Here is a 26,287-nt window from a genome sequence, read left to right on the forward strand (position 1 = left end):
CCGGGGCCGCCGCCCCGGCGTCCGAGCACCCGTGCCGCTGACCCCCGCAGCAGAAACCGGGGAAGCTAGATCTGGCCGCGACCGACTCGATCCAGCCGCCCCACGCCGCGCCCTGCAACAGCCCCCTCCGCACCCGCAAGCCGAGCATCACCCCCGCCGCCAGAGCATCACCGGAGATAGGCAGGGCAGCCGCGCAGTCCACCGCCAGGCACCACAGTGCCGAGCGCCACCCGCCACCGCTCCCCCAGGACTGGACGCCGCGCGACGGGAGAAGGCCCCGCCGCCGCCACCCCCGCACGGGCTTTGCCCGGCGATGGCCACCGGCGGCGGCGAGGGAGGAGGAGCAGGTGGGGGGAGTGGGAGGCGGCGGGGATCGGGTCGCCGCCCGAGTCGCCAAGCTAGGCGACGCGGGGGCCGATCGACTAGAGCAATAGCAGTTAGATTCAGACTGAACTTGGCATGTATGGTGGGTTGCAGCAAGATTGAGGTGGCCTCTGATAATGAAGGGATTGTCAATGATCTTAATGAAGGTGGCTCGAATTCAGCAGCAAGTGCCATTATCGATGAATGTTTCTTCATGAAGTTAGATTTTAACCATGTCTTGGTTGAGCATTGTAATAGAGATTATAATCAGGCTGCTCATGAACTACCTAAATTAGCTAAGTACTCTACTCCTGGTGTCTGGATGGATTCACCACCAGATGAGCTGATCTGCTTCCTTGTAAGTGATACGATTGTGTTGATGGAATAAAGGAAGAGATTAATTATAAAAAAACAACAACAGAGAAACACGTACTGATGGCTGGTGTCTCAGCTGTTTTCTCGACAAGTTGGAAGTTCAACGGAATAATGTGTGTTTCGAAAGAAGCAAGTGGATGATCCTTGTGTGGTCATTAAAATGATAAATCATTAGTTTACATCCTGGTTTATCAGAAATCAGAAAAAGCAGATAAACCGAGATGTTCTGAGGCGGGGAACAAAAATGTTCAAACTAATAGCAAATGAATTACTTTGTCTTGTGTATGGCTTACGTTTTGGGACTAGGTAAATTGCAGCCGACTGATGGCTGAAGATGAAAGATGAAGCTGATCCTTCAGGCTGCTGGAAAGATATCTTTTACTGAACTTCTTTTTTTGCAGCTCGAATAGGGTCCCTTTGATGCAACATGTTAGAATTCTTGAGGTTGTGTGCAAAGTCCTTGATCGGGTTTTTTTGTGCTGCTCCCAGCATAGGGGCTCGTTTAGACTTTATGCTACAAAAATGTTTGATGTCATATGTAGTATTGCTCGCTTATTTTCTTCTTCTCTTTTTTCTATAGAAAAGTCGGATGCTATTTGAGCAACTTGAACTTGATCCGAAAACAGAGCAAACAGAGGAGCTTACAACGCCCAAGCAGAGGGAACATCACAACATCGACTTTATTATTGGGCAAATGAAGGGAATTTTTCTCTACACGACGACGCACACGCACCGCATGCCGATCGGACCCGTCGTGCACGCACGCATTATTGCCTTATTATTATTGAGATCATGGCAAGCATATGCACCGGCAGAACACCCACAGTAGCTAGTAGCTAGTATCCGGTGCAAGCAAGCAAGCAAGCAGAGATGGAGGTCCTCAGATGGAGATGCTGTTGGGGATGCCCCTGGCCGTGAGCCCCTCGGCCTGGCCCGTGTGGTCGGAGGTGTTGGGGTAGAGCAGCATGTAGGGGAACTTGGCCGGCCCGGTGCGGTTCTTGAGCCGCGGGTCCCCGTTCATGGCCACCACCTGCTTCTCGATGCCCTCCAGCCTCGCCCCGAACCGCCTGAACGCCTCCTGCGCCTTGGCGTCCGACGTCCACGCCGGCGTGTCGTGCTGCCCCAGGTACACCTCGTCGGAGGAGTGCTTGGACAGGATCTCCATCAGCGAGATGCCCACCAGCGCCTGGAACTGGTTGGTGATGGTGAGGATGAATGCCTTCTCCGGGGCGCGCTCCAGCAGGGCGTACTCCTCGCTGCCCGGCGACGGCATCGGCCGCCGGCTCGCCGACGGCTTGTTGGGGTGGTACCCCGAGTAGGGGTACTGCCCGAAGTTGACGGCCGCGTGCAGCGCCGACCCCGTCCAGATGATGGTGGCGCAGGCCTTGATCAGCTCCGCCACGGTGTGCATCTTGGGCCACCACGCCGCGTCCTTGAGGTCGCCGTGCCCGACCTCCCGCACCTCCTTCCACCACGCCTGCAGCTCCACGTCGCCCTGCAGCACGCCGTCGTTCGGGTAGTAGATGGTCAGGTAGTCTGTCACCCACTGCTCGATCGCGTGCCAGACCGCCAGCCCGTCCGCCGCGTACGGGTAGTCCTCGATCAGCAGCCGCACCTTGTGCGGGCTCGATGGGTCCTCCACCGCCATGCCCCTGCATCATCAAGATCGGTTAATCATTACTACTCCAGTCACCGACGATGGAGTACCACGTACGGTCCACGTCATTTGTGATTGCCTGATCGATTTGTCTGTTTTGTCAGTATTAATTCTGCCCACCTCTTGATTAGGTCGTCGGGCAGAGCTTGTTCGGTGAAGTTCCAGTTCTTGTAGACCATGGAGGACATGGGCATGGCGTGCTTGCGCGGGAACACGGTCATCTCGATGACGCCGCCGGCGTTGATGAGCAGCCCCCGCGCCCGCGCGTTGATGTTCATGGTGTCGCGGTAGTGCGGGTGCAGGAGCTTGTACACCGGGTGGGTCACGCTGAGCTGCCTGTTGGTGGCGATGACGAAGGGCTCCATCACCGCGTGCGTGTTGAGCCAGTGGCTGATCAGCTGGTGCCAGCCGTAGTCGTTCACGGAGGCGTAGGCCTTGGCGAGCTGCCATATCCAGCCCTCCACGCCGGCGTGCTGCGGCGTGTACACGGTGCTCTTCGCCGTGGTCAGGTCGCCCTGGATCAGCGGCGAGCTCAGCTCGATGGCGACCGGCGCCAGCGTGCCGTTCCCTTGCAGGAAGAGCAGGGTCCTGGTCGCGTACACGAAGCTGCCGTCGAGGTTGTTGATGTCGACCAGGAACGGCATCAGGTTGTCGTGCTGATCCACGATGTAGAGCCTGTTGTCGGCGAGCGCCTGCTCCACGGTGAGGCCCTCGAGGCTCCTACCGATGTGCGCCTCCGTGATGGTGCTGGTGTGGTCGCCGTACTTGCTCGGATCCAGTGTACTTTTGGGAGGGAACTCCTGCACGCAGTCAAATAATGGTACGTACGACCAGTGAGCAAGGTGTACTTTTGAATAGTACTTGAAGTTGCTCAATGGTGGGTAGATGGAGTGGGTGACTCACCGTGAGGCGCTTGATCATCATGGGGTTGACGCCGGCGAGCATCTCCCTGGCGAACTCCTCGTCTGTCATCCATGCCTTCTCGTCCGCTTTGATGATCTGCGGCTTGGGGAGCTTGAGGAGGAAGTCGCCGCCCATGGGGATGAGGTCCTTGACGAGCTGGAGCGGGAAGCGCTTGCGCACCTCCTCGAGGGCGGGGATGTTGGGCAGCTTGATGCCGCCCTCGTAGAGCTTGAGGATGTCGGCGAAAGAGTCGAACTCGCCGGGGGAGAGGTCGACGTAGGTGCGGATGGCTGGCACGATGCCGTCCACCAGCGCCTTGAGCGTGTAGCCCAGGAAGTCGGACTGCTTGAGGTGGCCGAAGAGCTCGTCGCGCGGCACGTACACGTTCCCCACCAGCGGCAGCAGCCGGCTCTCGTGGTCGGGCTCTGCGCCAGCCATATATAGATGCGGGTCAGACCAAGCACACGACGTTGATTATATCACGGGGAGATTAGATCGGAAGGAAGGAGACGCACTGGTGGCCGAGGGCTTCCGGCCGGTGCGGCAGCGGCGCGGGTAGGGGAGGTCCTTGGAGCCGCCGAGGACGTCGCGGGTGTCGCCGAGGTCGTTGTAGACGTCGTAGCGGTAGACGCGGTCGTGGTCCTCGTAGGGCCCCTGCTGGTCGTCGCCCCTCAGGTTCCGGAGCTCGTCGTCGCGGTACGGCTTCAGCGCCGCCGGCATCTGGTGCGGCAGGTACGTCTGCACTCCCCAACGGACACGGCCAGTTAGAGAATGAGCAAGGAAAATCCATCGGATCATGGATACTACTCAGAAATACTCACGTCGTTGGCGAAGAAGACGCGGTTGTAGCGGTACTTGGCCTGCGGGTAGACCCAGGAGTTGGCGACGAAGACGACGGTGCCGCGGCCGGGCACGTTGTCGAGGGTGATGGTCTTGAGGAAGAACTCGGCGGCGTGGTTGTTCTTGACGATGATGGCGCCCGGCACGCCCAGCTTGTCCACCGACCAGTCGAAGGTGACGGCGAACTTGTTCTCGCCCGTGGTGATGAAGGGCAGGTTCGTCGGCAGCAGCCACTGCTCCAGGTTCGCCTCCGCGCCCACCTTCCCGCGGCCCCCGTTGTCTGCATCACGACGTGCATGGTTAAGTTAAAAATTGCTAAATGCGTGCGTCATGGTCACATTACGACACACTCTCGAGTTTTGCTTCATCTCAAGAGGACTGTGTAGTCCGTTTTTGCACGTGTCTCTCTCAAGGTCAAGGTCAAGCATACAAACACGGTGATGGCGCATGCCATTTTTTTTACTGTTGATGATGATGTTCCTCCATCTTTTTACTCATTTCGTTCGTGTGACCCGCCCTTTTTATAGAGTACGAACGAACTACAAATTGCACGGTGGGAAGATCAGTGGATGGATCGAGTGGCGAGTGCTCACTGTGGTCGACGTGGGTGGAGCTGATGAGCTGGCAGGTGACGCCGCGGCCGAGGAGCTCGGTGACGCCGTCCATGACGGTGGCGCCGAAGTCGTTGAAGTCGAGCGCGTTCTTGCGCATGAGGACGACGGACCCCTTGAGGTGAGGGCCGCGGAGGCCCCCCGTGAGGTCGCTCACGATGCCGCCCACGCCGAACATCTTCGGTCGATCTACGGGGGCACTCTGGGGCTGACTGCGGCACGCTTGCTTAGCTTGCTGTGGTGCTGGTGTGTGAGAGCTCCGAGAGCAACCGGTAGGCTATTTATAGATGCTGCGCGAGAGGGAGGGTGTGACTGAGCACCGTGGACGTTGGATTCCGGACGGGGTCTACAGTGGCCGTTCGATTTGATAATTCAGGGAATCAAGATAAGATCTCAGTGTGTATGCGCTGCGCGCATCGGGATGGGCGTGGGCTGATTATTGCGGCATCAAGACGGGATGGGTGTATAACAGGGTTGTTCTCAACTGATCCCCTGAACTTAACGGAGTAAAATTTTGTTTTTGCTAAAACTTTCCAATTTTTTTGTTTATATAGTGCATTTCAACTAGTACATATTTGCATACATATTAAATTCAAATATAATAATTAAGGCTCACACAACTCACAAATATTACAAATTCATAGTTCACAAATTAAAATATCAAAGTCAAACACCCGACGGGGTTCAAATCAAGGAAAGAGCATGATAAAAGCACAACTACGAAGCGCTATGGAGATGCCACTGATTGTATCTTCGAACGGCCTCCAAGATTGTATCTACTCAAATGTGAACACAGTCATCAATGATGTTGGCGGAACACCCATAGGCGCACTCGAACAGCCGAGATACACTTCATCAAAAGGCTCACACTTATCTCTCCGGATGCACACCTCGCGAGCTTGAACCAATCATCAAGCTTCTCCATGGCTTTTGCAATCATGAGAATGAGACTTGTGTGCAACCAAAATCACTGGCGAATTTTTTTCTCCGAATAGGTTGGATTAGGGTAGAATGGACCTCGGCTCTATCTCACTTGAGGTGTATACGGCCGAATTGCGATCCTTTCCTCTGCCGCTGAAAATCTTCATTGAAGATCATGTCGATGGCCATTTCAAAGTCGCCATCGTCTTCTTCCTCCTCCAACAAAGAATTCTCGAATATCATCTTTCTCAACCTCTTCATCTCGAATTTAAAATACTCACCTCAATTCAATTGGCAAATAAAAAAACAAGATGAAAAAGCAAATAAAACTCACCTAGTCAAATCGTCGAACACTTGCAAGGCAGCGGATGTGTCACGAGTGGCCGACGACGTTGAGTGGATACTAGCGGTCAGCGTGGCATCGGAATGGCCGACAATGCATGGTTAGGCTACAAGGAAGAAGATCCGAGCCGCGTTCCGGTGACGGGATTGATGTGGCAGCTGCGACATTTGAGTTCGATTCCAGCAACAACAACGGCCGGTGACCGGCTCTGAATGGGGCAGGAGGGTGGCGAGGACGAAAGGAGGTAGTGGGGTGTCGGCGGAGGCTGTGGGTAGTCGTCGACAGCAACGCCGCCGCCGACGCAACACAGGGTGGGGACGGCGGGAGCACGGGTGGGAGGGCCAAAACTTTTACTTGGCCGGGTGAAGGCCAAGTAAATTTAAGAGTCCGCGTGGTGGAGGAGGTAAATGTTTTCGCACTAAGAGCATCTACATCCGGACCTCTCAAACCCGCCTTATACGCCGGGCGGGCCCGCCCGGTCACTGTCCGGTCACGATTTTTTGATCCAGATGGGCCCCTCAAGTGGCCCTCAAACGCCCTGACTGACTGGCACCCCCCATATTCAGCCCAAATATGGGGCGGATATGGGGACGCCCTGGCGCGCCCGGGCATGTCTGCCACGTCGGACCCGGCCCACGCTAGCCCACCCGACCCCACATAAAATTCTTCTCATCCGCTCGCCGGACCAAACCCTAGCCACTTCACACCCCTCCCCTCCACTCCCCTCCGCCACCCAAGCTCGTCTCCGGCTCCTTCCGGTCGTCTCCGGCATGGCGGGCAGCGGATCCGAGTCCTTCACCTCCAGATCCGTCAACCCCTGAGGAGGAGATGGCCGTACGGCTTGCGCTCCGCGGCGCCAGGGAGGAGGCCCGTGGACGGCTGCGCTCGGACTCCATCCGTCGGAAATCCATTGCGTCCGCCCAAATGGGGCATGGATCCGGCGCTAGGCCGGCCGTAGCTGCCTCGCCGAAGGCCGTGCGGTCCGTCTGGCGTCCGAACGCGCTGGCGGACGCGCCACCCCAGTGGTGGCGCGCCGATATTGGAGACGCACCGTCGTCCCACGTGCTTGTAATAATATGGATTTGAGGTTTATAATTTAAGGTATCCGGATGTGAAATGCGTTTTTTAAGAGGTGACCGGTCACTGTCCGGACGTGTTGGTGGGCGTTTGAGTGATTGGATTTGCCAAGTCCGGCTGTAAATGCACCGATGGCTATACGGGTCGGCGGTCCTGGCAAAAACTGGAATTTATCCTCTTTCTCTAACCGGTTATCGGGACCGGGTAGATATGCTGTTGAAATCCTCTTTATATGCACGAGGCCATGAGTGCAGTACATTTTTTACCACTCCCGGACAATTTTTTCTTTTCTTTTTTGCTTCGGTCAGTTCTAACCCGGGATAACACTTCACTTCCTCTTCGTCTAGCCGATTATTGGGACTCGGTTAGAGATGCTCTAAATCGAATTTTTACTTCTCTAGTAACGGATAGGGATCGGTTAGAGTTGGCCGGTTTAGCAATTGCTACGGGAAACGGGTTCCACGAGCGCTGTGCAACACGCGCGCGCGATGCTACCGTGGCCGGCGGGGCCTCGTGTCGTGCATGATCATGATGCATGTGTGAGCAGCGAGCGCCCTCTGTGCGCGCGCACGTCGCCTTCGTCCCTCGGCGCCGCGTAGCTCCTGCCCTTGGCATGCAGATCGATCTCCAGGGATATCACTGCTGCCACCTACCGCCGCGGCTCGTGCTCCACGCGCGCGCGCCGCGTCCAACCAAATAAATATTCCTAACCTCTTCGTACGTGCTGCCAAAGCGGGGCACATCAGGCACCCACGCACATGCATGCATGCATCCGCGCGCGAGCACGAGTTTCTATCGTTTTATCATCACCGTTTGACAGTACGTGGCGGCCCTATCGACCGGAGAAGGGGCGCCTTGGGAGCACGTATATTAATCAGCAATCAAGCGCACGACCTACCGCGCGGATCCCCCGTACAAGTCTTGAAGATGGCACACGTAGAAGCGACCAACCACTGGGTGTACTATACGTCCCGGCCTTGGGATCAAACATGTCATGTCAGTATCAGGCTCACACGATTTAATTCGTGGTGCTATGCGGTGTCAGGCGATGCCACGCACTACCGTGCACGTACTATACCGGTACTGCATCCTACTTCGCCTCATTGGTGGATGAGAGAGGTAAATTTGACAAATTTGACCTACGGACGAAATCAAATCATAGAATGAACTGTCCGTGAAACTATTTCACGCGGCTGACCCATGGCGCCTAGCTCTCAGACGCTGCACTAGTGCAACGCCTGGGAGCTAGGCGCTACACTGTAATGTGGCGCCTAGCTCTCAGGCGCTGCACACTGACTTAGTAATTTTCTGATCACACGGGTGCGATGCTGGCCGTGTAGCGCCTATCTGTGAGGCGTTGCATAGTATAGTGTGGCGCCTTCGTGTCGGGCGTTACACAAAAAGGTCAGCTACCTGAAATAGTTTCATGGATAGTTCATTCTGTAATTTGATTTCGTGTTTGGCGATGAGACATCGGCTCGTTGACGTCGAGCGGTTAGCATAGGTAGCCGTACTAGAATGCAGTAGTAAGTACAGTACGTTCTACGGTACCAGGGATCAGATTAGAACTGGTGGGGTAGGGTAGACGATGTTTTACACTTTTACTGCTGATGCTTTTGACGGGTTACACTTTTACTAGCACTCGTTGATTGCGAGGGCCGTCCTATGGTCCCATGCTGACTATGCGTTCCGCCCGCGGGGGCTCGTGTAGTCGTGTTGCATGTGCACGCTGGATCGATCAAGTACCGATCTGATATAAAAGGCGCATTCACTCGCACATGCCCTGTCTCGGGCGAACGATTTCACGGAAGAAACACGAAACAGAAGAAACAGGGCAATGGAAGGCAGTAAGAGCAATTCCAACAGGGCAATGGAAGGTAGTAAGAGCAATTTCAATGGACGGTAATTTTGTTCGCCTTTTGTCCGTTTGAGTTGGCCGTTCGCCCTGTTTATGATTGGGGTTTGCCGGCTGGCCGTCGTTTTCCAACAAATATGTACATTTTTTTGTTGAAATATTAGGCAAGTTCATGATTAATTCCAGTAAATAATTCATGACTAGAAGAGATACTAGCATGCAATAATCTGGCAAACTAGAAGAACAGCAAGACATGCATAACAGCAGCAAACACGTAACAATAGCTGTAGAAACAGACATGAACAGAGGATGTTGGACGTACTGATCGTTAGCTATTAGGGGTGCGACAGTGTTGATGATGATGTTGGCGACGATCTGCTGCTGACGGCGATGAATACGACGATGAGTAGCACCGCCCGACTTGGACGAAAGACGACCCGTGATGACGAATTTGAGCAGTCGCGCTCAGCGCTTCCCAAAAACCTAATTCGTCCTCTCCCGGCGCAGGATCGCAAAGACGAACGGTTCCGGAGACCTGCTCTCCCACGCGCCGATGCACGCCGGCGTTTGGGATGGAGTAGACTACGATGGCGGCGCAAGTTGTGAGATGAGGCAAAACCCTAGGTGTTTTTCGGTATGTCTCTGGCCGCAGCCGGTAGCTGTATATATATTAGGACCAGAGGCGGTTTTTCGGTATTGTGTCGCGACCACAATCCCAAACCGACTCGGTTTCTAATTCGTATACTTACCGGATAAGAAATCAAAAACTTGTCTGCCAAGACATAAAAATAAAACGGCAAAAGGAAGCTGCGCTCCTGCAAGGAGACGGACCGGATTTCGGCGGACCATTCACGCGCATGTCGCATGTACGCCCCGCCCCGCCACGCCAGGCCAGGCCAGGCGAGCGAGCGCGCGCGTGTGGTTTTCCCTTTCTCTTCTCACACACCACTTAGAGTGGTGGAGAGAACCCACTATATAAAGAGGTCCAACTCTTCTTCAACTTCCAAGGTGGGACTAAACTTAGCACCACCACTTGCCATTTTACACATGGGCTTTGAGATTTCAGAAATTGCTATGGGCCTAGCCCATTAATTCTAACAATCCCCCACCAGATCTCAAATACCCATTTAGAGATTTGCCTTCTCTCACCACTTGTTTAATATACCAGTGTTTCAGCAGAGACTGTTAAGTTGAACTTCTGCCTAGAACTTTAAGCTACATCCATTCACAACTTGACAATGGACTATGCCTTGAATTGCTAGTTTTGTGTGAACAGGTTTCACTCAAAGTCTTAACCAGTACCTGACCGCCAGTAGGCTACCCCGCGGTTTGGAGCTTATACGTCATACTCCCTGGTCTCTTCGTGAGCTTACTAGAGATCACCCAAATCTCATAGACTGCGACGTTTACAGTCACAACTCATATAGGTGTGTTCTTTCAAGACTGCTCTGTAGGACAGCATCTTTGCTAATTATAGCCAATAGAACCACATTAAGGCATGTTGCCAACCTGCCTTACAGATCTGAGCCTTACAGCTCTGAGAGTTTTGCATCTTCACTTGGAGACGATCATAAGTTATTACTCTCCTCAGTTAACCAATAGCTTGTTCTTCCCAGATCCTAATTCACGGGATCTCCGATCACAAAGGTTGGGTTACTACTATGGTGTAACATCTATGGGTCTCATACCCATCTCCCTCGATGCAATATCTATCACATTTTGTGATAGTCCCTTTGTAAAGGGATCTGCCAGGTTTTTGTCTGTTTGTATATACGTAACAGTTATTACTCCGGAGTTTCTCAACTTCCTGACGGACTTCAAACGTCTTTTCACGTGTCTTGATGAATTTGCATTATCTTTAGAATTGTTCACTTTAGCGATAACCGTTTGGTTATCACAATTCATAAGAATAGCCGGTACAGGTTTTTCAACAACCGGCAAGTCCATCAAGAGCTCACGCAGCCATTCTGCCTCAACAGTAGCTGTGTCCAAAGCAGTTAATTCTGCTTCCATAGTTGACCTCGTCAATATGGTTTGCTTGCATGACCTCCATGACACTGCGCCACCACCATGAGTAAATACATACCCACTTGTTGCGTAAAGTACATCAACATCGGAGATCCAATTTGAATCACTATATCCTTCTAGCACAGCAGGATGCCCTGAATAAGTAATTCCGTAACTCATAGTACCTCTCAGATAGCGCAAGACCCTTTCTAGTGCATGCCAATGATCATCACCCGGGTTGGACATGAACCTACTCAGTTTGCTCACAGCAAAAGAGATATCTGGTCTTGTAGCGCTAGCTAAGTACATGAGTGAACCGACAATTTGAGAGTATCTTAATTGATCTCTCGTTTCTTTCTTGTTCTTTCTGAGTGTCACGCTGGGATCATAAGGTGTTGGAGAAGGCTTGCTATCCATAAAACCGAATCGGTTCAAGACCTTCTCAACATAGTGAGATTGCGTTAATGTAATCCCACTCTCATCCTTAATAAGTTTTATGTTTAGAATTACATCGGCTTCTCCCAGATCTTTCATATCAAAACTTTTTGATAGAAAAGACTTGACCTCATTAATTGCATTAATGTTTGTACCAAAGATCAGTATGTCGTCCACATACAAACATAATATGACACTATTGCCCCCACCATGGCGATAGTAAACACACCTATCAGCCTCGTTAATGACAAATCCTGCAGAAGTCAGAGTTCTTTCAAACTTCTCATGCCATTGCTTAGGTGCCTGTTTCAGACCATACAAAGATTTTAACAACTTGCACACCTTTCTCTCTTCACCCTTTACCACAAACCCGTCAGGCTGATCCATATAGATCTCCTCTTCCAACTCTCCATTGAGAAAAGCTGTCTTTACATCCATTTGATGAATGATAAGACCATAAGAGGCAGCCAAGGAAAGTAACACTCGAATGGTGGTCATTCTAGCAACGGGTGAATAGGTGTCAAAGTAATCTTCGCCTTCTTTCTAAGTGTAGCCCTTGGCCACTAGCTGCGCCTTGTACTTATCAATAGTACCATCAGGCTTTAGCTTCTTTTTGAACACCCACTTACAGCCCACAGGTTTACAACCATATGGTCTATCAGTTAGTTCCCAAGTTCCATTAGAAAGAATTGAGTCCATCTCATTATGAACAGCTTCTTTCCAATCATCTACATCCGGAGATGCATATGCTTCTGCAATCGTCTTGGGCGTGTCGTCCACAAGGTATACAATGAAATCATCACCAAAGGATTTTGCAATCCTTTGTCTCTTGTTCCTTCTAGGAACTTCATTGTTATCCTTCTCAAGGACTTCCTCATGTGATTGTTCGAAATATTCATCAGTTGTACTAGATTCAGGAATTATCTCAGAAGAAAATCTAGCAATGCTATGCATATCTTTCATAGGAAATATGTTCTCAAAAAATGTTGCATCACGAGATTCCATTATAGTATCAACATGCATATCAGGTACTTCAGATTTTACCACTAAAAACCTATAAGCAATGCTCCGTTGAGCATACCCTAGAAAGACACAATCCACTGTCTTTGGTCCAAGTTTGCGTTTCTTAGGAATAGGAATATTGACCTTTGCCAAACATCCCCAAGTGCGCAAATAAGAAAGTGATGGTTTTCTCCCAACCCACTCTCATAAGGGGTTTTCTCTTTATTATTGTTGGGAACTCTATTCAGGACATGACATGAAGTCAATAGAGCCTCCCCCCACCATGCCTTAGATAAACCAGCAGTGTCTAACATGGCATTCACCAAGTCAGTCAATGTGCGGTTTTTCCTCTCGGCCACTCCATTTGATTGAGGTGAATAGGGAGGCGTCCTCTCATGAATAATACCATGTTCCTCACAAAATTCATCAAAAACTTTTGGAAAATACTCTCCACCACGATCGGACCTAAGACGCTTGATCTTTCTCTCTAGTTGATTTTCAACTTCAGCTTTATAGATTTTAAAGTAGTCTAATGCTTCATCTTTAGTTTGCAAAAAATAAACATAGCAAAATCTAGTCGCATCATCAATCAAAGTCATGAAATATCTCTTTCCACCTTTTGTCAACACACCATTCATCTCACAAAGATCAGAATGTATGAGTTCTAGAGGTGCCAAGTTTCTCTCCTCGGCAGCCTTATGAGGCTTTCGAGGTTGCTTAGATTGCACACAACTATGGCACTTAGAACCTTTGGCAACTGTGAAGTTCGGAATTAAACTCATGCTGGATAGCCGAGACATTAAACCAAAATTAATATGACATAAACGAGAGTGCCAAATACTTGCATCATCATTAACATTGGCACAAATTTGGTTTATTGACTTATTGCTAAAATCTGAAAGAGAAAAGCGGAACAAGCCTCCGCACTCATAGCCTTTTCCTATAAATTGTCCAAATCTTGACACGATTACTTTATTGGACTCTAAAACTACCTTAAATCCATCTCGACATAGAAGGGAGCCGCTAACTAGATTCTTGTTCATAGTAGGGACATGCTGCACGTTCCTTAGTTGCACGATCTTTCCCAAAGTAAACTTCAGATCCACTGTGCCAATGCCACGAACAGAAGCATGTGACCCATTCCCCATTAGGACGGAAGAATCCCTTGCGACCTGATAAGAAGTAAACAGGGAGATGTCAGCACACACATGAACGTTAGCACCCGAATCAATCCACCACGAAGATGATTGAAATACTGAAAGTACAATAGGTAAATTACCATACCCATCAGTATTGCTAGCGGTCACCATGTTGACAGTCTTGGAGCTTGTTTTCCCTCTGCGGTCTGCACGTTCAGGGCATTCCTTGGAAAAGTGTCCAGGCTTCCCACAGGCGTAGCACTCTAGCTCAGCCTTGTTGAACTTCTTCTTCTTGAAGGTAGTAGTCTTGGTAGGCTTGTTGAAAACAGGTTTGTTCTTCCCTTTGTTCTTGTTCTGTGGGTACCTCTGCACCATGTTAGCAGTAGGCTGAACCTCACCTCCTTTTTCAGTGGTATCTTTAGCCCGAGCTTTTTCCTCAACATCAAGAGATGCAATCAGATTTTCAACTGATATCTCCTGTCTCTTATGCTTCAGAGTTGTGGCGAAATTCCTCCATGAAGGAGGCAACTTTGCAATCATGCACCCAGCCACGAATTTGTCGGGTAGAACACATTTAAGGAGTTCAAGTTCCTTCACAATGCACTGTATCTCATGAGCTTGTTCAACCACAGAACGGTTATTCACCATCTTGTAGTCATGAAAACTCTCCATGATGTACAGTTCACTGCCTGCATCTGTTGCACCGAATTTTGCATTCAGTGCATCCCACAGAATTTTTCCGTTGTTTATGTGTACACATCACACAGACGGTCAGCAAGAACACTCAGAATGCATCCCACAAACATAGTATTGGCTTCCTGGAATTTTCTCCGATCTTCGTCGGTCATTCCCTCTGGAGCACCAATACTAGCGTGGAAAACTTTCAGAGCAGTAAGCCAGAGCGTGGTCTTCACCTGCCACCTCTTAAAGTGCACACCGGTAAACTTATCCGGCCTCAGTGCATCAGCGAATCCAGCCATAGTTAACTCAGGAAATTGCCTATAATTAGGTTTTTGGATTGTTGGAATATTAGGCAAGTTCATGATTAATTCCAGTAAATAATTCATGACTAGAAGAGATACTAGCATGCAATAATCTAGCAAACTAGAAGAACAGCAAGACATGCATAACAGCAGCAAACACGTAACAATAGCTGTAGAAACAGACATGAACAGAGGATGTTGGACGTACTGATCGTTAGCTATTAGGGGTGCGACAGTGTTGATGACGATGTTGGCGACGATCTGCTGCTGACGGCGATGAATACGACGATGAGTAGCACCGCCCGACTTGGACAGAAGACGACCCGTGATGACGAATTTGAGCAGTCGCGCTCAGCGCTTCCCAAAAACCTAATTCTTCCTCTCCCGGTGCAGGATCGCAAAGACGAACGGTTCCGGAGACCTGCTCTCCCACGCGCCGATGCACGCCGGCGTTTGGGATGGAGTAGACTACGATGGCGGCGCAAGTTGTGAGATGAGGCAAAACCCTAGGTGTTTTTCGGCGTGTCTCTGGCCGCAGCCGGTAGCTGTCAAAACTTGTCTGCCAAGACATAAAAATAAAACGGCAAAAGGAAGCTGCGCTCCTGCAAGGAGACGGACCGGATTTCGGCGGACCATTCACGCGCATGTCGCATGTACGCGCCGCCTCGCCTCGCCACGGCCCGGCCCGGCCCGGCCCGGCCCGGCGAGGCGAGGCGAGCGAGCGCGCGCGTGTGGTTTTCCCTTTCTCTTCTCACACACCACTTAGAGTGGTGGAGAGAACCCACTATATAAAGAGGTCCAACTCTTCTTCAACTTCCAAGGTGGGACTAAACTTAGCACCACCACTTGCCATTTTACACATGGGCTTTGAGATTTCAGAAATTGCTATGGGCCTAGCCCATTAATTCTAACATTTTTTACATAGTTTCACAAGCAAACAAAAATAACATAGTTTCACAACCAAATAAATTTAAAATAGTTTTACAAGCCGAATAAAAATTAAATTGTTTCAAATACATTTAAAAAAAGATACATCTATTGGTTCTCAACATAAGCCCACATATGCTCAACCAAATCATTTTGCAGCTGCATGTGAGTTTCCCAATCACGCATTTCATGATGAAATTGAATGAAATGTGCAAACGTTGCAGCTCCTCCGCCATGCTCAGGCACAAAATTCTCACCCTGAAACTGAAACCCTTGATCGTAGATACGTTCCGACGCTCATCCTCTATGATCATATTGTGCATGATCACACAATCAGTCATCACCTCCCACAACTTCTTGGTGCTCCAAGTTCTAGCAGGATACCGAATGATGCCCCATCGAGATTGCAGAACACCAAAGGCACGCTCGACGTCCTCCTAGCACTCTCTTGCTCTTGGGCAAATCTTTTTCCCTTCTCTCCGACAGGGTTGGGTATTGTCTTCACAATAGTGGTCCACTGAGGATAGATACCGTCACCTAGGAAGTATCTTTTGTCGTAGTTGTGGCCATTGATTGTAACATTCCCCGGCAGGCTGTTGCCTTCGGCAAGCCTTGCAAACATCGGCGAGCGTTGAAGCACGCTGATATCATTGTGCGATCCGGCCATGCCGAAGAAAGAGTGTCAGATCCAGAGATCTTGTGAGGCCATGGCCTCAAGTATGACAGTGCAAGCCCTGACATGGCCCTTATACTGCCCTTGCCAAGCAGAAGGGCAGTTCTTTCACTCTCAGTGCATGCATTCTATGCTTCCAAGCATCCCTGGGAAGCCCCTGCTGGCATTCATCGCCAACAAGCGGGCTGTATCTTGAGCAGTCGACTCTCTCAAGTACTCAGGGCCGAACACAGCAATCACAGCCTTGCAGAACCTGTACATGGACTCTAGGCATGTAGACTCGCTCATACAGACGTACTCATCAATGAGATCACCAGGCACTCGGTATGCAAGCATCCGGATGGTTGCAGTGCATTTCTGATAAGATGAGAAGCCAATCTTTCCAAGGGCATCCTCTCTGCACTCGAAATAATTATCGTATCCGACCACCCCCTCTCTAATGTGGTTGAAAAGATGCCTAGCCATACGGAAATGCCCGCCGGAATTTCTAATGTTTGAACAACGGGTTGGTTGTGTCAAAGTAGTCCTTCCAAAGAAGGAAATGACCGCTCTCTCGGTTGCGATTCAACGCCGGAATGTGCCTCGGGATCGAGCCCCGCAATAACGGCCGCTGCCTATTAAGGTGGCCATGGACCAACACGGCAGCCAAGATCTCCTGCTCCTCATCGGACGAGGAATCGTCGTAGTCGCAGTGGAAATTGTGGAAAAAGAACTCGTCGGTGGAGTGCATTTTGTACCTTGGCAAACTGTCGAACAGTTTGCGGGCGTCGATGAAGAAGCTGGCCGGCGAAGAGACGCGCGGCTCCCTTGGAACAAGTGGCTGGCCTGGTGTCGTCCGACAAGCGTGCCGGCGTCAGGGCATCGGGCGGTGATGGACGAAGGAGCTGGCTGGGGCGGGGAGGCGGCTTCCTGCTCGCGACGGCGTCGGAGGGAGGGGGAAGCTTCGGTGCCCTGGCGGAAAGGCGGTGGTGGCAACATGGGAGGTGGCGGCGTTGGGGGGAGGTGTGTCGGCACCGGGCAGAGTCACTGGAAATGGGCGATGGCGGTGACGGGGCAGGGATGAGCGAGGGTTTGCTGTTGATATGAGTGGAAGAGGATGACCAATGTGACACCGACTAGCGGGCCAGGGGGAGGAGTAGGCGCGTGTCGCACGCGTCCGTTTCGTCCATGCCGACGCAAATCAGGCTCAAAATTGGGCCGGGAATGGGTCGCCAGGCGGACGAAAAGCGGACGCACGTCCGTTTGGGTCGGCGCCTTGGGCCGACTTTTCTGTCCGCGCCGACCCAAACAGACGCGCACAGACGAAACAGGTCGGCACGTTGGAGTTGCTCTAACAGCAACTCCAATGGCCGACCCAAACGGACGGGCTCTTTGTCCGTATTTATCCGTTTGGTTGGCCGTGCGGACGGAAGTGTCCGTTTTTTCATATGGGTCGGCGCGTGCACCCAACGCTGGCCCGATCCATATTTTTTAAACGCTGAAATAAAATAGAGAGCAATTACGTTCAAACTTAAACATAAATAAAGCATTTAAAACAGGTTAGCCGCGGGCCAAAGTCCACACTTATATTAAACATAAAATAAAAAAGTCTGCGCCGCCGCGCACGGTGCCCTAGGCGTCTTCGTCGTCCGAAGCAACATCGACGAGGTCGACCAGTTGCAGAGCCGGGTGATACGTCTCCGTCATATCTATAATTTTTGATTGTTCCATGCCAATATTCTACAACTTTCACATACTTTTGACAACTTTTTATACTATTTTTGGGACTAGCATATTGATCCAGTGCCCAGTGCCAGTTCCTATCTGTTGCATTTTTTTGTTTCGCAGAAAACCCATATCAAACGGAGTTCAAACGGGATAAAAACTGACGGAGATTTTTTTTGGAATATTTGTGATTTTTGGGAAGAAGAATCAACGCGATACGATGCCCGAGGGGGCCACGAGGCAGGGGGGCGCGCCCCAGGGGGTCAGGCGTGCCCTGGACCCTCGTGGCCACCCCGTAAGGCGGTTGGAGCCCTTCTTTCGCCGCAAGAAAGCTAATTTTCGGATAGAGATCATGTCCAAAATTCAGCCCAATCGGAGTTACAGATCTCCGGTTATAAAAGAAACGGTGAAAGGCCAGATCTGAGAGCGCAGAAACACACACACACACACACACACACAGAGAGAGAGAGAGAGAGAGAGAGAGAGAGAGAGAGAGAGAGAGAGAGAGAGATCCAATCTTGGAGGGGCTCTTGCCCCTCCCACGCCATGGAGACCAAGGACCAGAGGGAGAACCCTTCTCCCACCTAGGGAGAAGGCCAAGGAAGAAGGATAAGGAGGGGGGCTCTCTCCCCCTCGCTTCCGGTGGCACCGGAGTGCCGCCGGGGCCATCATCATCACCACAATCTACACCAACATCTTCACCGCTGTCATCAGCAACTCTTCCCCCCTCTATGCAGCGGTGTATCCCCTCTTTTACCCGCTGTAATCTCTACTTAAACATGGTGCTCAATGCTATATATTATTCACAATGATGTATGGCTATCCTATGATGTTTGAGTAGATCCGTTTTGTCCTATGGATTAATTGATGATCGTGATTGGTTTGAGTTGCATGTTTTATTATTGGTGCTTTCCTATGGTGCTCTGCGTGTCGCACAAGCGTGAGGGATCCCCGCTGTAGGGTTTGCAATATGTTCATGATTTGCTTATGGTGGGTGGCGTGAGTGACAGAAGCACATACCCGAGTAAGTAGGTTGTTTGCGTATGGGAGTAAAGAGGACTTGATGCCTTATAATGCTATGGTTGGGTTTTACCTTAATGATCTTTAGTAGTTGCGGACGCTTGCTAGAGTTCCAATCATAAGTGCATATGATCCAAGTAGAGAAAGTATGTTAGCTTATGCCTCTCCCTCAAATAAAATTGCAATAACGATTACCGGTCTAGTTATCGATTGCCTAGGGACAAATAACTTTCTTGTGACAAAAAGCTATTTACTAAAACTAATTTAGTTGTGTATTTATCTAAACAACCCCTACTTTTTATTTATGTGCTCTTTATTATCTTGCATACCTATCCAAAAACACCTACAAAGTACTTCTAGTTTCATACTTGTTCTAGGTAAAGCGAACGTTAAGCGTGCGTAGAGTTGTATCGGTGGTCGATAGAACTTGAGGGAATATTTGTTCTACCTTTAGCTCCTCGTTGGGTTCGACACTCTTACTTATCGAAAGAGGCTACAATTGATCCCCTATCTTGTGGGTTATCAAGACCTTTTTCTGGCGCCGTTGCTGGGGAGCAATAGCGTGGGGTGAATATTCTCGTGTGTGCTTGTTTGCTTTATCACTAAGTAATTTTTATTTGCTGTTCTTAGTTGTTCTCTATCTTTAGTTATGGATATGGAACACAAAATACCAAAAAAATTAGGTGTACTTGCTGCTCATGGAGATGGGGAACCTCCTAAAACCCTCGATGCTTGTTATGTGATAGATATTATGTACTACTTTGATAATCCTGAGAAAACCCCATTCAATTTGGTAATGGGAGACACGTTGGATTAATGTGAATACTTTAGGGATTATCGCTTGACTCAAAAAGTGAAACTATTATGGGATCAAATTTATATGTTGAAGTGGTATGCTAGGCAACTATGCTTGAGATATGATTATACTTGTTGCTCTAGGATGAAGGCTCCACACCTTCCCTTTTCATGCAAATTTAATGATAATGAAACCTTGGCTTATTATGCTAGAGGTATATATGATTACTATGATGTGGAACAAATAGAATAATTTGTTGCTTTTATGGGTGCTTATGAAGTTGAATCTGTATTTAAAGAGTGTGAAAATCTTTATGATGCTGTTTATAGACCTGAAAATTTAGCTATCCTTAAATATTGCTATGAGAATTATGAATACAATGCCGATATTAATGAATTTATTGAGAAAGTCTCCGCTGTCCAAGAAGAGATTAATATTTTGCAGGAGTCTATGGAAGAAGAAATTGATGAAACTGTGAGCTTATTGGATGGAAAAGATGAGGAGGAGAGCGAAGAACAAAAGGAGGAAGAGCGGATTGATCACCCGTGCCCACCTTCTAATGAGAGTAACTCTTCAACTCATACATTGTTTAATTTCCCTTCGTGCTTACCTAAGGATGATTGCTATGATGACTGTTATGATCCCGTTGATTCTCTTGAAATATCCCTTTTTGATGATGCTTGCTATGCTTGTGGCCAAGATGCCAATATGAATTATGCTTATGGAGATGAACTTGCTATAGTTCCTTATGTTAAACATGGAATTGTTGCTATTGCACCCACGCATGATAGTCCTATTATCTTTTTGAATTCTCCCGACTACACTATATCGGAGAAGTTTGCACTTCTTAAGGATTATATTGATGGGTCGCCTTTTACCGTTGCACATGATGATTTTGATGAATATAATATGCATGTGCTTTCTGCTCCTACTTGCAATTATTATGAGAGAGGAACTATATCTCCACCTCTCTATGTTTCCAACACGAACAAATTGCAAGAAACTGTTTATACTATGCATTGGCCTTTACTATGTGTGCATGAATTGTTCCTTTACGACATGCCGATTCATAGGAAGAGAGTTAGACTTCGTCATTTCTTGAGATATGTTGCTTTGTGCTCACTACTAAATGCTAAATCATTGTTAATTAAAATTGGCTTTGATATACCTTGGGATCCGGGTGGATTCACTACTTGAGCACTATATGCCTAGCTTAATGGCTTTAAAGAAAGCGCTGCCAGGGAGACAACCCGGAAGTTTTAGAGAGTCATTTATTTCTGTTGAGTGCTTTTATATAGTTTAAAAACAAAAAAATAGAGAGGGGAACCCGAAACTTTTCAAAAAGGAAAGTGAAAGTGAGAAAGACAAGCATTGTTGAAGTGGGAGAGCTCCATGAAGTTTGTTCATGCTCACGGAAACTTTGTGAATCTTAATTACAGAAAATTTTCAATAAAAATAATTATCCCCTTGTACAATTCCATTGTATTATAAAAACAATGTGCCAAGGTTTGCCTTTAGGATGTTTACAATGCTTGTTGGTTTGTACGGTGCAGGACAGAAACTTTGGCTGTAGTGCGCTATTTTTCATTTTTACTGGAACGTCAAACGGTTCTGAAACTTTTTGAACTGTCTTTATATACAAATTGTTTATTGTTCCTAATTTTGGTAGAATTTGTGGAGTACCAGAGGTATGGTGAATGTTCAGATTATTACAGACTGTTCTGTTTTAGACAGATTCTGTTTTTGATGCATAGTTTGTTTGTTTTGATGAAACTATTAATTTCTATCAGTGGATTAAGCCATGGAAAAGTTATATTACAGTAGCTACAATGCAAATAAAAAATATGAATTGGTTTGCAACAGTACTTAGAGTAGTGATTTGCTTTATTATACTAACGGATCTTACCGAGTTTTCTGTTGAGTTTTGTGTGGATGAAGTGTTCGAAGATCGAGGAGGTCTCGATGTGAGGAGAAGGAAGAGAGGCAAGAGCTCAAGCTTGGGGATGCCCAAGGCACCCCAAGTAAATATTCAAGGAGACTCAACCGTCTAAGCTTGGGGATGCCCCGGAAGGCATCCCATCTTTCTTCAACAAATATCGGTATGTTTTCGGATTTGTTTCGTTCATGCGATATGTGCAAATCTTGGAGCGTCTTTTGCATTTAGTTTTCTCTTTTCTTTTATGCACCATGCTGGTATGAGATAGTCCTTGGTTGATTTATAGAATGCTCTTTGCACTTCACTTATATCTTTTGAGTATGGCTTTATAGAATGCTTCATGTGCTTCACTTATATCATTTGAAGTTTGGATTGCCTGTTTCTCTTCACATAGAAAACCGCCATTCGTAGAATGCTCTTTTGCTTCACTTATATTTGTTAGAGCGTGGGCATATCTTTTGTAGAAAGAATTAAACTCTCTTGCTTCACTTATATCTATTTAGAGAGATGACAGGAACTGGTCATTCACATGGTTAGTCATAAAATCCTACATAAAACTTGTAGATCACCGAATATGATATGTTTCATTCCTTGCAATAGTTTTGCGATATAAAGATGGTGATATTAGAGTCATGCTAGTGGGTAGTTGTGGATTGTAGAAATACTTGTGTTGAAGTTTGTGATTCCCGTAGCATGCACGTCTGGTGAACCGTTATGTAACGAAGTTGGAGCAGGAGGTATTTATTGATTGTCTTCCTTATGAGTGGCGGTCGGGGACGAGCGATGGTATTTTCCTACCAATCTATCCCCCTAGGGGCATGCATAGTAGTACTTTGCTTCGAGGGCTAATAAACTTTTGTAATAAGTATATGAGTTCTTTATGACTAATGTGAGTCCATGGATTATACGCACTCTCACCCTTCCATCATTGCTAGCCTCTTCGGTACCGTGCATTGCCCTTTCTCACCTCGAGAGTTGGTGCAAACTTCGCCGGTACATCCAAACCCCGTGATACGATACGCTCTATCACACATAAGCCTCATTATATCTTCCTCAAAACAGCCACCATACCTACCTATCATGACATTTCCATAGCCATTCCGAGATATATTGCCATGCAACTTCCATCATCATCACATACATGACTTGAGCATTTATTGTCATATTGCTTTGCATGATCGTAAGATAGCTAGCATGATGTTTTCATGGCTTGTCCGCTTTTTGATGTCATTGCAACGCTAGATCATTGCACATCCCGGTACACCGCCGGAGGCATTCATATAGAGTCATATCTTTATTATAGTATCGAGTTGTAATATTGAGTTGTAAGTAAATAAAAATGTGATGATCATCATTATTAGAGCATTGTCCCAAGAAAAAAAGAGAGGCCAAAGAAGCCTAAATAAAAAAAGGGGGGCCAAAGAAGCCCGCAAAAAAAAAGAAAAAAAAAGAGAAAAAAAGAAAAAAGGGCAATGTTACTATCCTTTTACCACACTTGTGCTTCAATGTAGCACCATGTTCTTCATATAGAGAGTCTCTTGAGTTATCACTTTTATATACTAGTGGGAATTTTCATTATAGAACTTGGCTTGTATATTCCGATGATGGGCTTCCTCAAATGCCCGAGGTCTTCATGTGCAAGCAAGTTGGATGCACACCCACTTAGTTTCCAGTTTGAGCTTTCATACACTTATAGCTCTTAGTGCATCCGTTGCATGGCAATCCCTACTCCTCACATTGACATCAATTGATGGGCATCTCCCTAGCCCGTTGATTAGCCGCGTCGATGTGAGACTTTCTCATTTTTTGTCTTCTCCACACAACCTCCATTATCATATTCTATTCCACCCATAGTGCTATCACTACAAAAAAAAGACACATCCGTGACATTTTGGGCCGAACGATTTTTTTTCTATCATACTTATGAGTTATGACACTTCTATGACAATAATTGTGACAAAACACGGTATCATCATAGATGTGGTGGGGTCCTACTTCTATGACAAAAAATCATGACAGAAAATGGGCTTTTCGTCTTGGGCGGGCCGGAGATGCAGCTGCATGACATTCTTTGGGCCGTCCATGACGGAAAAACCCGTGGTAGAAGCGAGGGCGAGGAAAATATCGGGGTGTTCCCGGTTACGGTGGGTGGTCGGGGCCGAGCGATGCGCGTTTCTCTCGTACACGCACGCGCGTGGGTGCGAGGCGTTGGGCTCTAACTGAACCCGAGCGAGGCGTTGGGCTCTAACTGAACCCGAGCGATTGCACTGCAGGCTACGCGTTACTGAACCCGAGCGATCGATCGATGGCTGTTAACTGAACCCGATCGAGCGATTCCTTCGCTACTGCTGCTAACTGAAGCCGATCGATGCTTCCTCTGGATGAACAGTGAGCGTTGCGGGGGGGGGGGGGGGGGGGGGTGGATGAACAGTTCCCGGTGGGGGTGGATGAAAAGTGAGCGTTGCTGGGGGTTTGGATGAACAGTTCCCGGTGGGGGTGAATGAACAGGACCCCGTGGTGTTGCCTCTGGATGAACAGTACCCCGATCGTTCGAGCCGGTTGGGGCTGGATGAACAGGACCCCGTGGAGGGCAGGATGAACAGGACCACCCCGTGGAGGGCAGGATGAACAGTAGACGGTGGAGGGCAGGATGAACAGTAGCCCGTGGAGGGGTGGTTGAACAGGAGCCCGTGGAGAGGGCTGGTTGAACAGTAGCCAGTGGAGTAGCGCGCGGTGGAGGCTGGATGAACAGGAGCCCGTCGATGAACAGTCGCAGGTGGAGGCTAGAGGAGGTTGACGGTGGATGAACAGTAGCCTGTGGAGGCAGGAGGGGGTCGACGGTGGAGATGAACAGTATCCCGTGGAGTCCCGTTTTGCGGTACGCCACACCCCTCCCGATGAACAGCACCCCCGTTTCGACCGTAGCGCTCCAACACAAGTCCGCTTCCTCCGTTTTGCGGTACGCCACACCCCTCCCGATCAACAGGACCCCCGTTTCGACCGTAGGAGGTCCGTTTCCTCCGTTTTGCGGTACGCCAGACCCCTCCCGATGAACAGGATCCCGTTTCGAACGTGGCCGGTCAAACACAAGGCCGTTTCCTCCGTTCTGCGGTACGCCAGGCCTTGTTTCCATTGGCTGTTCCGTCCAAGCCCTCCCAATGAACACGAGGATGCATTCCGTTCCGACGCAGCCGGTTGGCTCCCCATGAACACGACGACGACGCTGTTTCTCCGTTCCGACCCAGCCATGTACACAAGCCCTGACCGTATGTATGCGAGAGTAGGCATTCGAGACCCTGCCCGTATGTACGTACGTGGCCGTATTTTTTTCTTGCACACTGGCCGCTGTACGTACGTGTACATGCTACGTGCGCGCCTCTACTACGACACGTGCGCGCCTCTACATCGACCAGTATGTACGTACACGTTCGCGACCAGAATGACAACGCTACGTACGCTTCGACCAGGTGGGTCCCGACTGTCAGGCACTTCCTTGCCTGCGAAGATGTAGCTGGTGAGTCCCAGCAGTCAGGGGGGGCGAATCGTTTTTTTTTTGCCCGGACGCACTTCCTTGCGTGCGAAGATGTAGCTGGTGGGTCCCATCAGTCAGGGGGAAACATTTTTTTCACGAAATACGGTGGCCCATCCGGTGGGTCCACGCTATCAGGTGGAGGAATAATTATTTTGCACGTAATAAGGAGGCACTTCCTTGCTGCGGCCGTGGACCCAGCTATCAGTTGATACGTCTTCAACGTATCTATAATTTATGAAATATTCATGCTATTATACTATCCTTCTAGGATGTTTTATATGCATTTATATGATATTTTATATGATTTTTGGGACTAACCTATTAACCTAGAGCCCAGTGCCAGTTTCTGTTTTCTCCTTGTTTTAGAGTATCGCAGAAAAGGAAAACTAAACGGAGTCCAATTGACGTGCCAGTTGACGGAGATCATTTTTGGACCAGAAGAAGCCCACGGAGTACCAGAAGCAGGCCAGAAGAATCTCGGGCTGCCCACGAGGGTGGGGGCGCGCCCACCCCCTAGGGTGCGCCCCCTGCCTCGTGGACAGCCCGGAGACCCCCCTGACGTGAAATCAACGCAAAACTCTTCTATATATACCCAAACTTCCAGAAAGAAACCTAGATCGGAAGTTCCGCCGCCGCAAGCCTCTGTAGCCACGAGAAGTCAATCTAGGCCCTCTCCGGCACCCTGCCGGAGGGGGCCATCATCACCGGTGGCCATGGAGGAGTATCCCGGAGGGGCCATCATCACCATGAAGGCCAAGGACCAGAGGGTGGAGGCCATGGAGGGGGAAGCACAAGGGGGAGAACCTCTCCTCCTCTCTTTCGGTGGCGCCGGAGTGCCTTCGGGAGGGGAATCATCGCCACGGTGATCGTCTTCATCAACATCACCATCCTCACCTCTTTTACGCGGTCCACTCTCCCACACCCCGCTGTAATCCCTACTTGAACATGGTGCTTTATGCCACATATTATGCTCCAATGATGTGTTGCCATCCTATGATGTTTTGAGTAGATATCTTTGTTCTTTGGGTTGATTGATGATCTAGATTGGTATGAGTTGTATGTTTTATTTTGGTGCTGTCCTATGGTGCCCTCCGTGTCGCGCAAGCGTGAGGGACTCCCGCTGTAGGGTGTTGCAATACGTTCATGATTCGCTTATAGTGGGTTGGTGAGTGACTGAAACACAAACCT

General features: G+C 49.1%; 1 protein-coding gene across 1 annotated transcript; it reads right to left on the bottom strand.

Moving 5' to 3' along the window:
- Nucleotides 1-1,399: 1,399 nt before the first annotated feature.
- Nucleotides 1,400-5,011, bottom strand: LOC123122756 (putative linoleate 9S-lipoxygenase 3). The gene is made up of 6 exons (XM_044543096.1): nt 4,732-5,011; nt 4,120-4,418; nt 3,814-4,036; nt 3,299-3,723; nt 2,516-3,195; nt 1,400-2,390 (listed from the first exon to the last, which is right to left on the bottom strand). Exons 1-6 carry the CDS (start codon nt 4,925-4,927, stop codon nt 1,619-1,621), a joined length of 2,595 nt encoding a protein of 864 aa, XP_044399031.1. The 5' UTR covers nt 4,928-5,011; the 3' UTR covers nt 1,400-1,618.
- Nucleotides 5,012-26,287: the final 21,276 nt, after the last annotated feature.

Source organism: Triticum aestivum, chromosome 5D (genome assembly GCF_018294505.1).
Source record: "Triticum aestivum cultivar Chinese Spring chromosome 5D, IWGSC CS RefSeq v2.1, whole genome shotgun sequence".
In the NCBI taxonomy this organism is placed as follows: domain Eukaryota; kingdom Viridiplantae; phylum Streptophyta; class Magnoliopsida; order Poales; family Poaceae; genus Triticum; species Triticum aestivum.

Excerpts from the sequence above, each read along its gene's own strand:
- LOC123122756 (XM_044543096.1), bottom strand. The coding sequence starts at position 4,927 with ATGTTCGGCGTGGGCGGCATCGTGAGCGACCTCACGGGGGGCCTCCGC. Across the intron at positions 4,419-4,731 it reads CTCCACCCACGTCGACCACA|ACAACGGGGGCCGCGGGAAG; the intron begins GTGAGCACTCGC and ends GTCGTGATGCAG. Across the intron at positions 3,724-3,813 it reads CCGGAAGCCCTCGGCCACCA|AGCCCGACCACGAGAGCCGG; the intron begins GTGCGTCTCCTT and ends TGGCTGGCGCAG.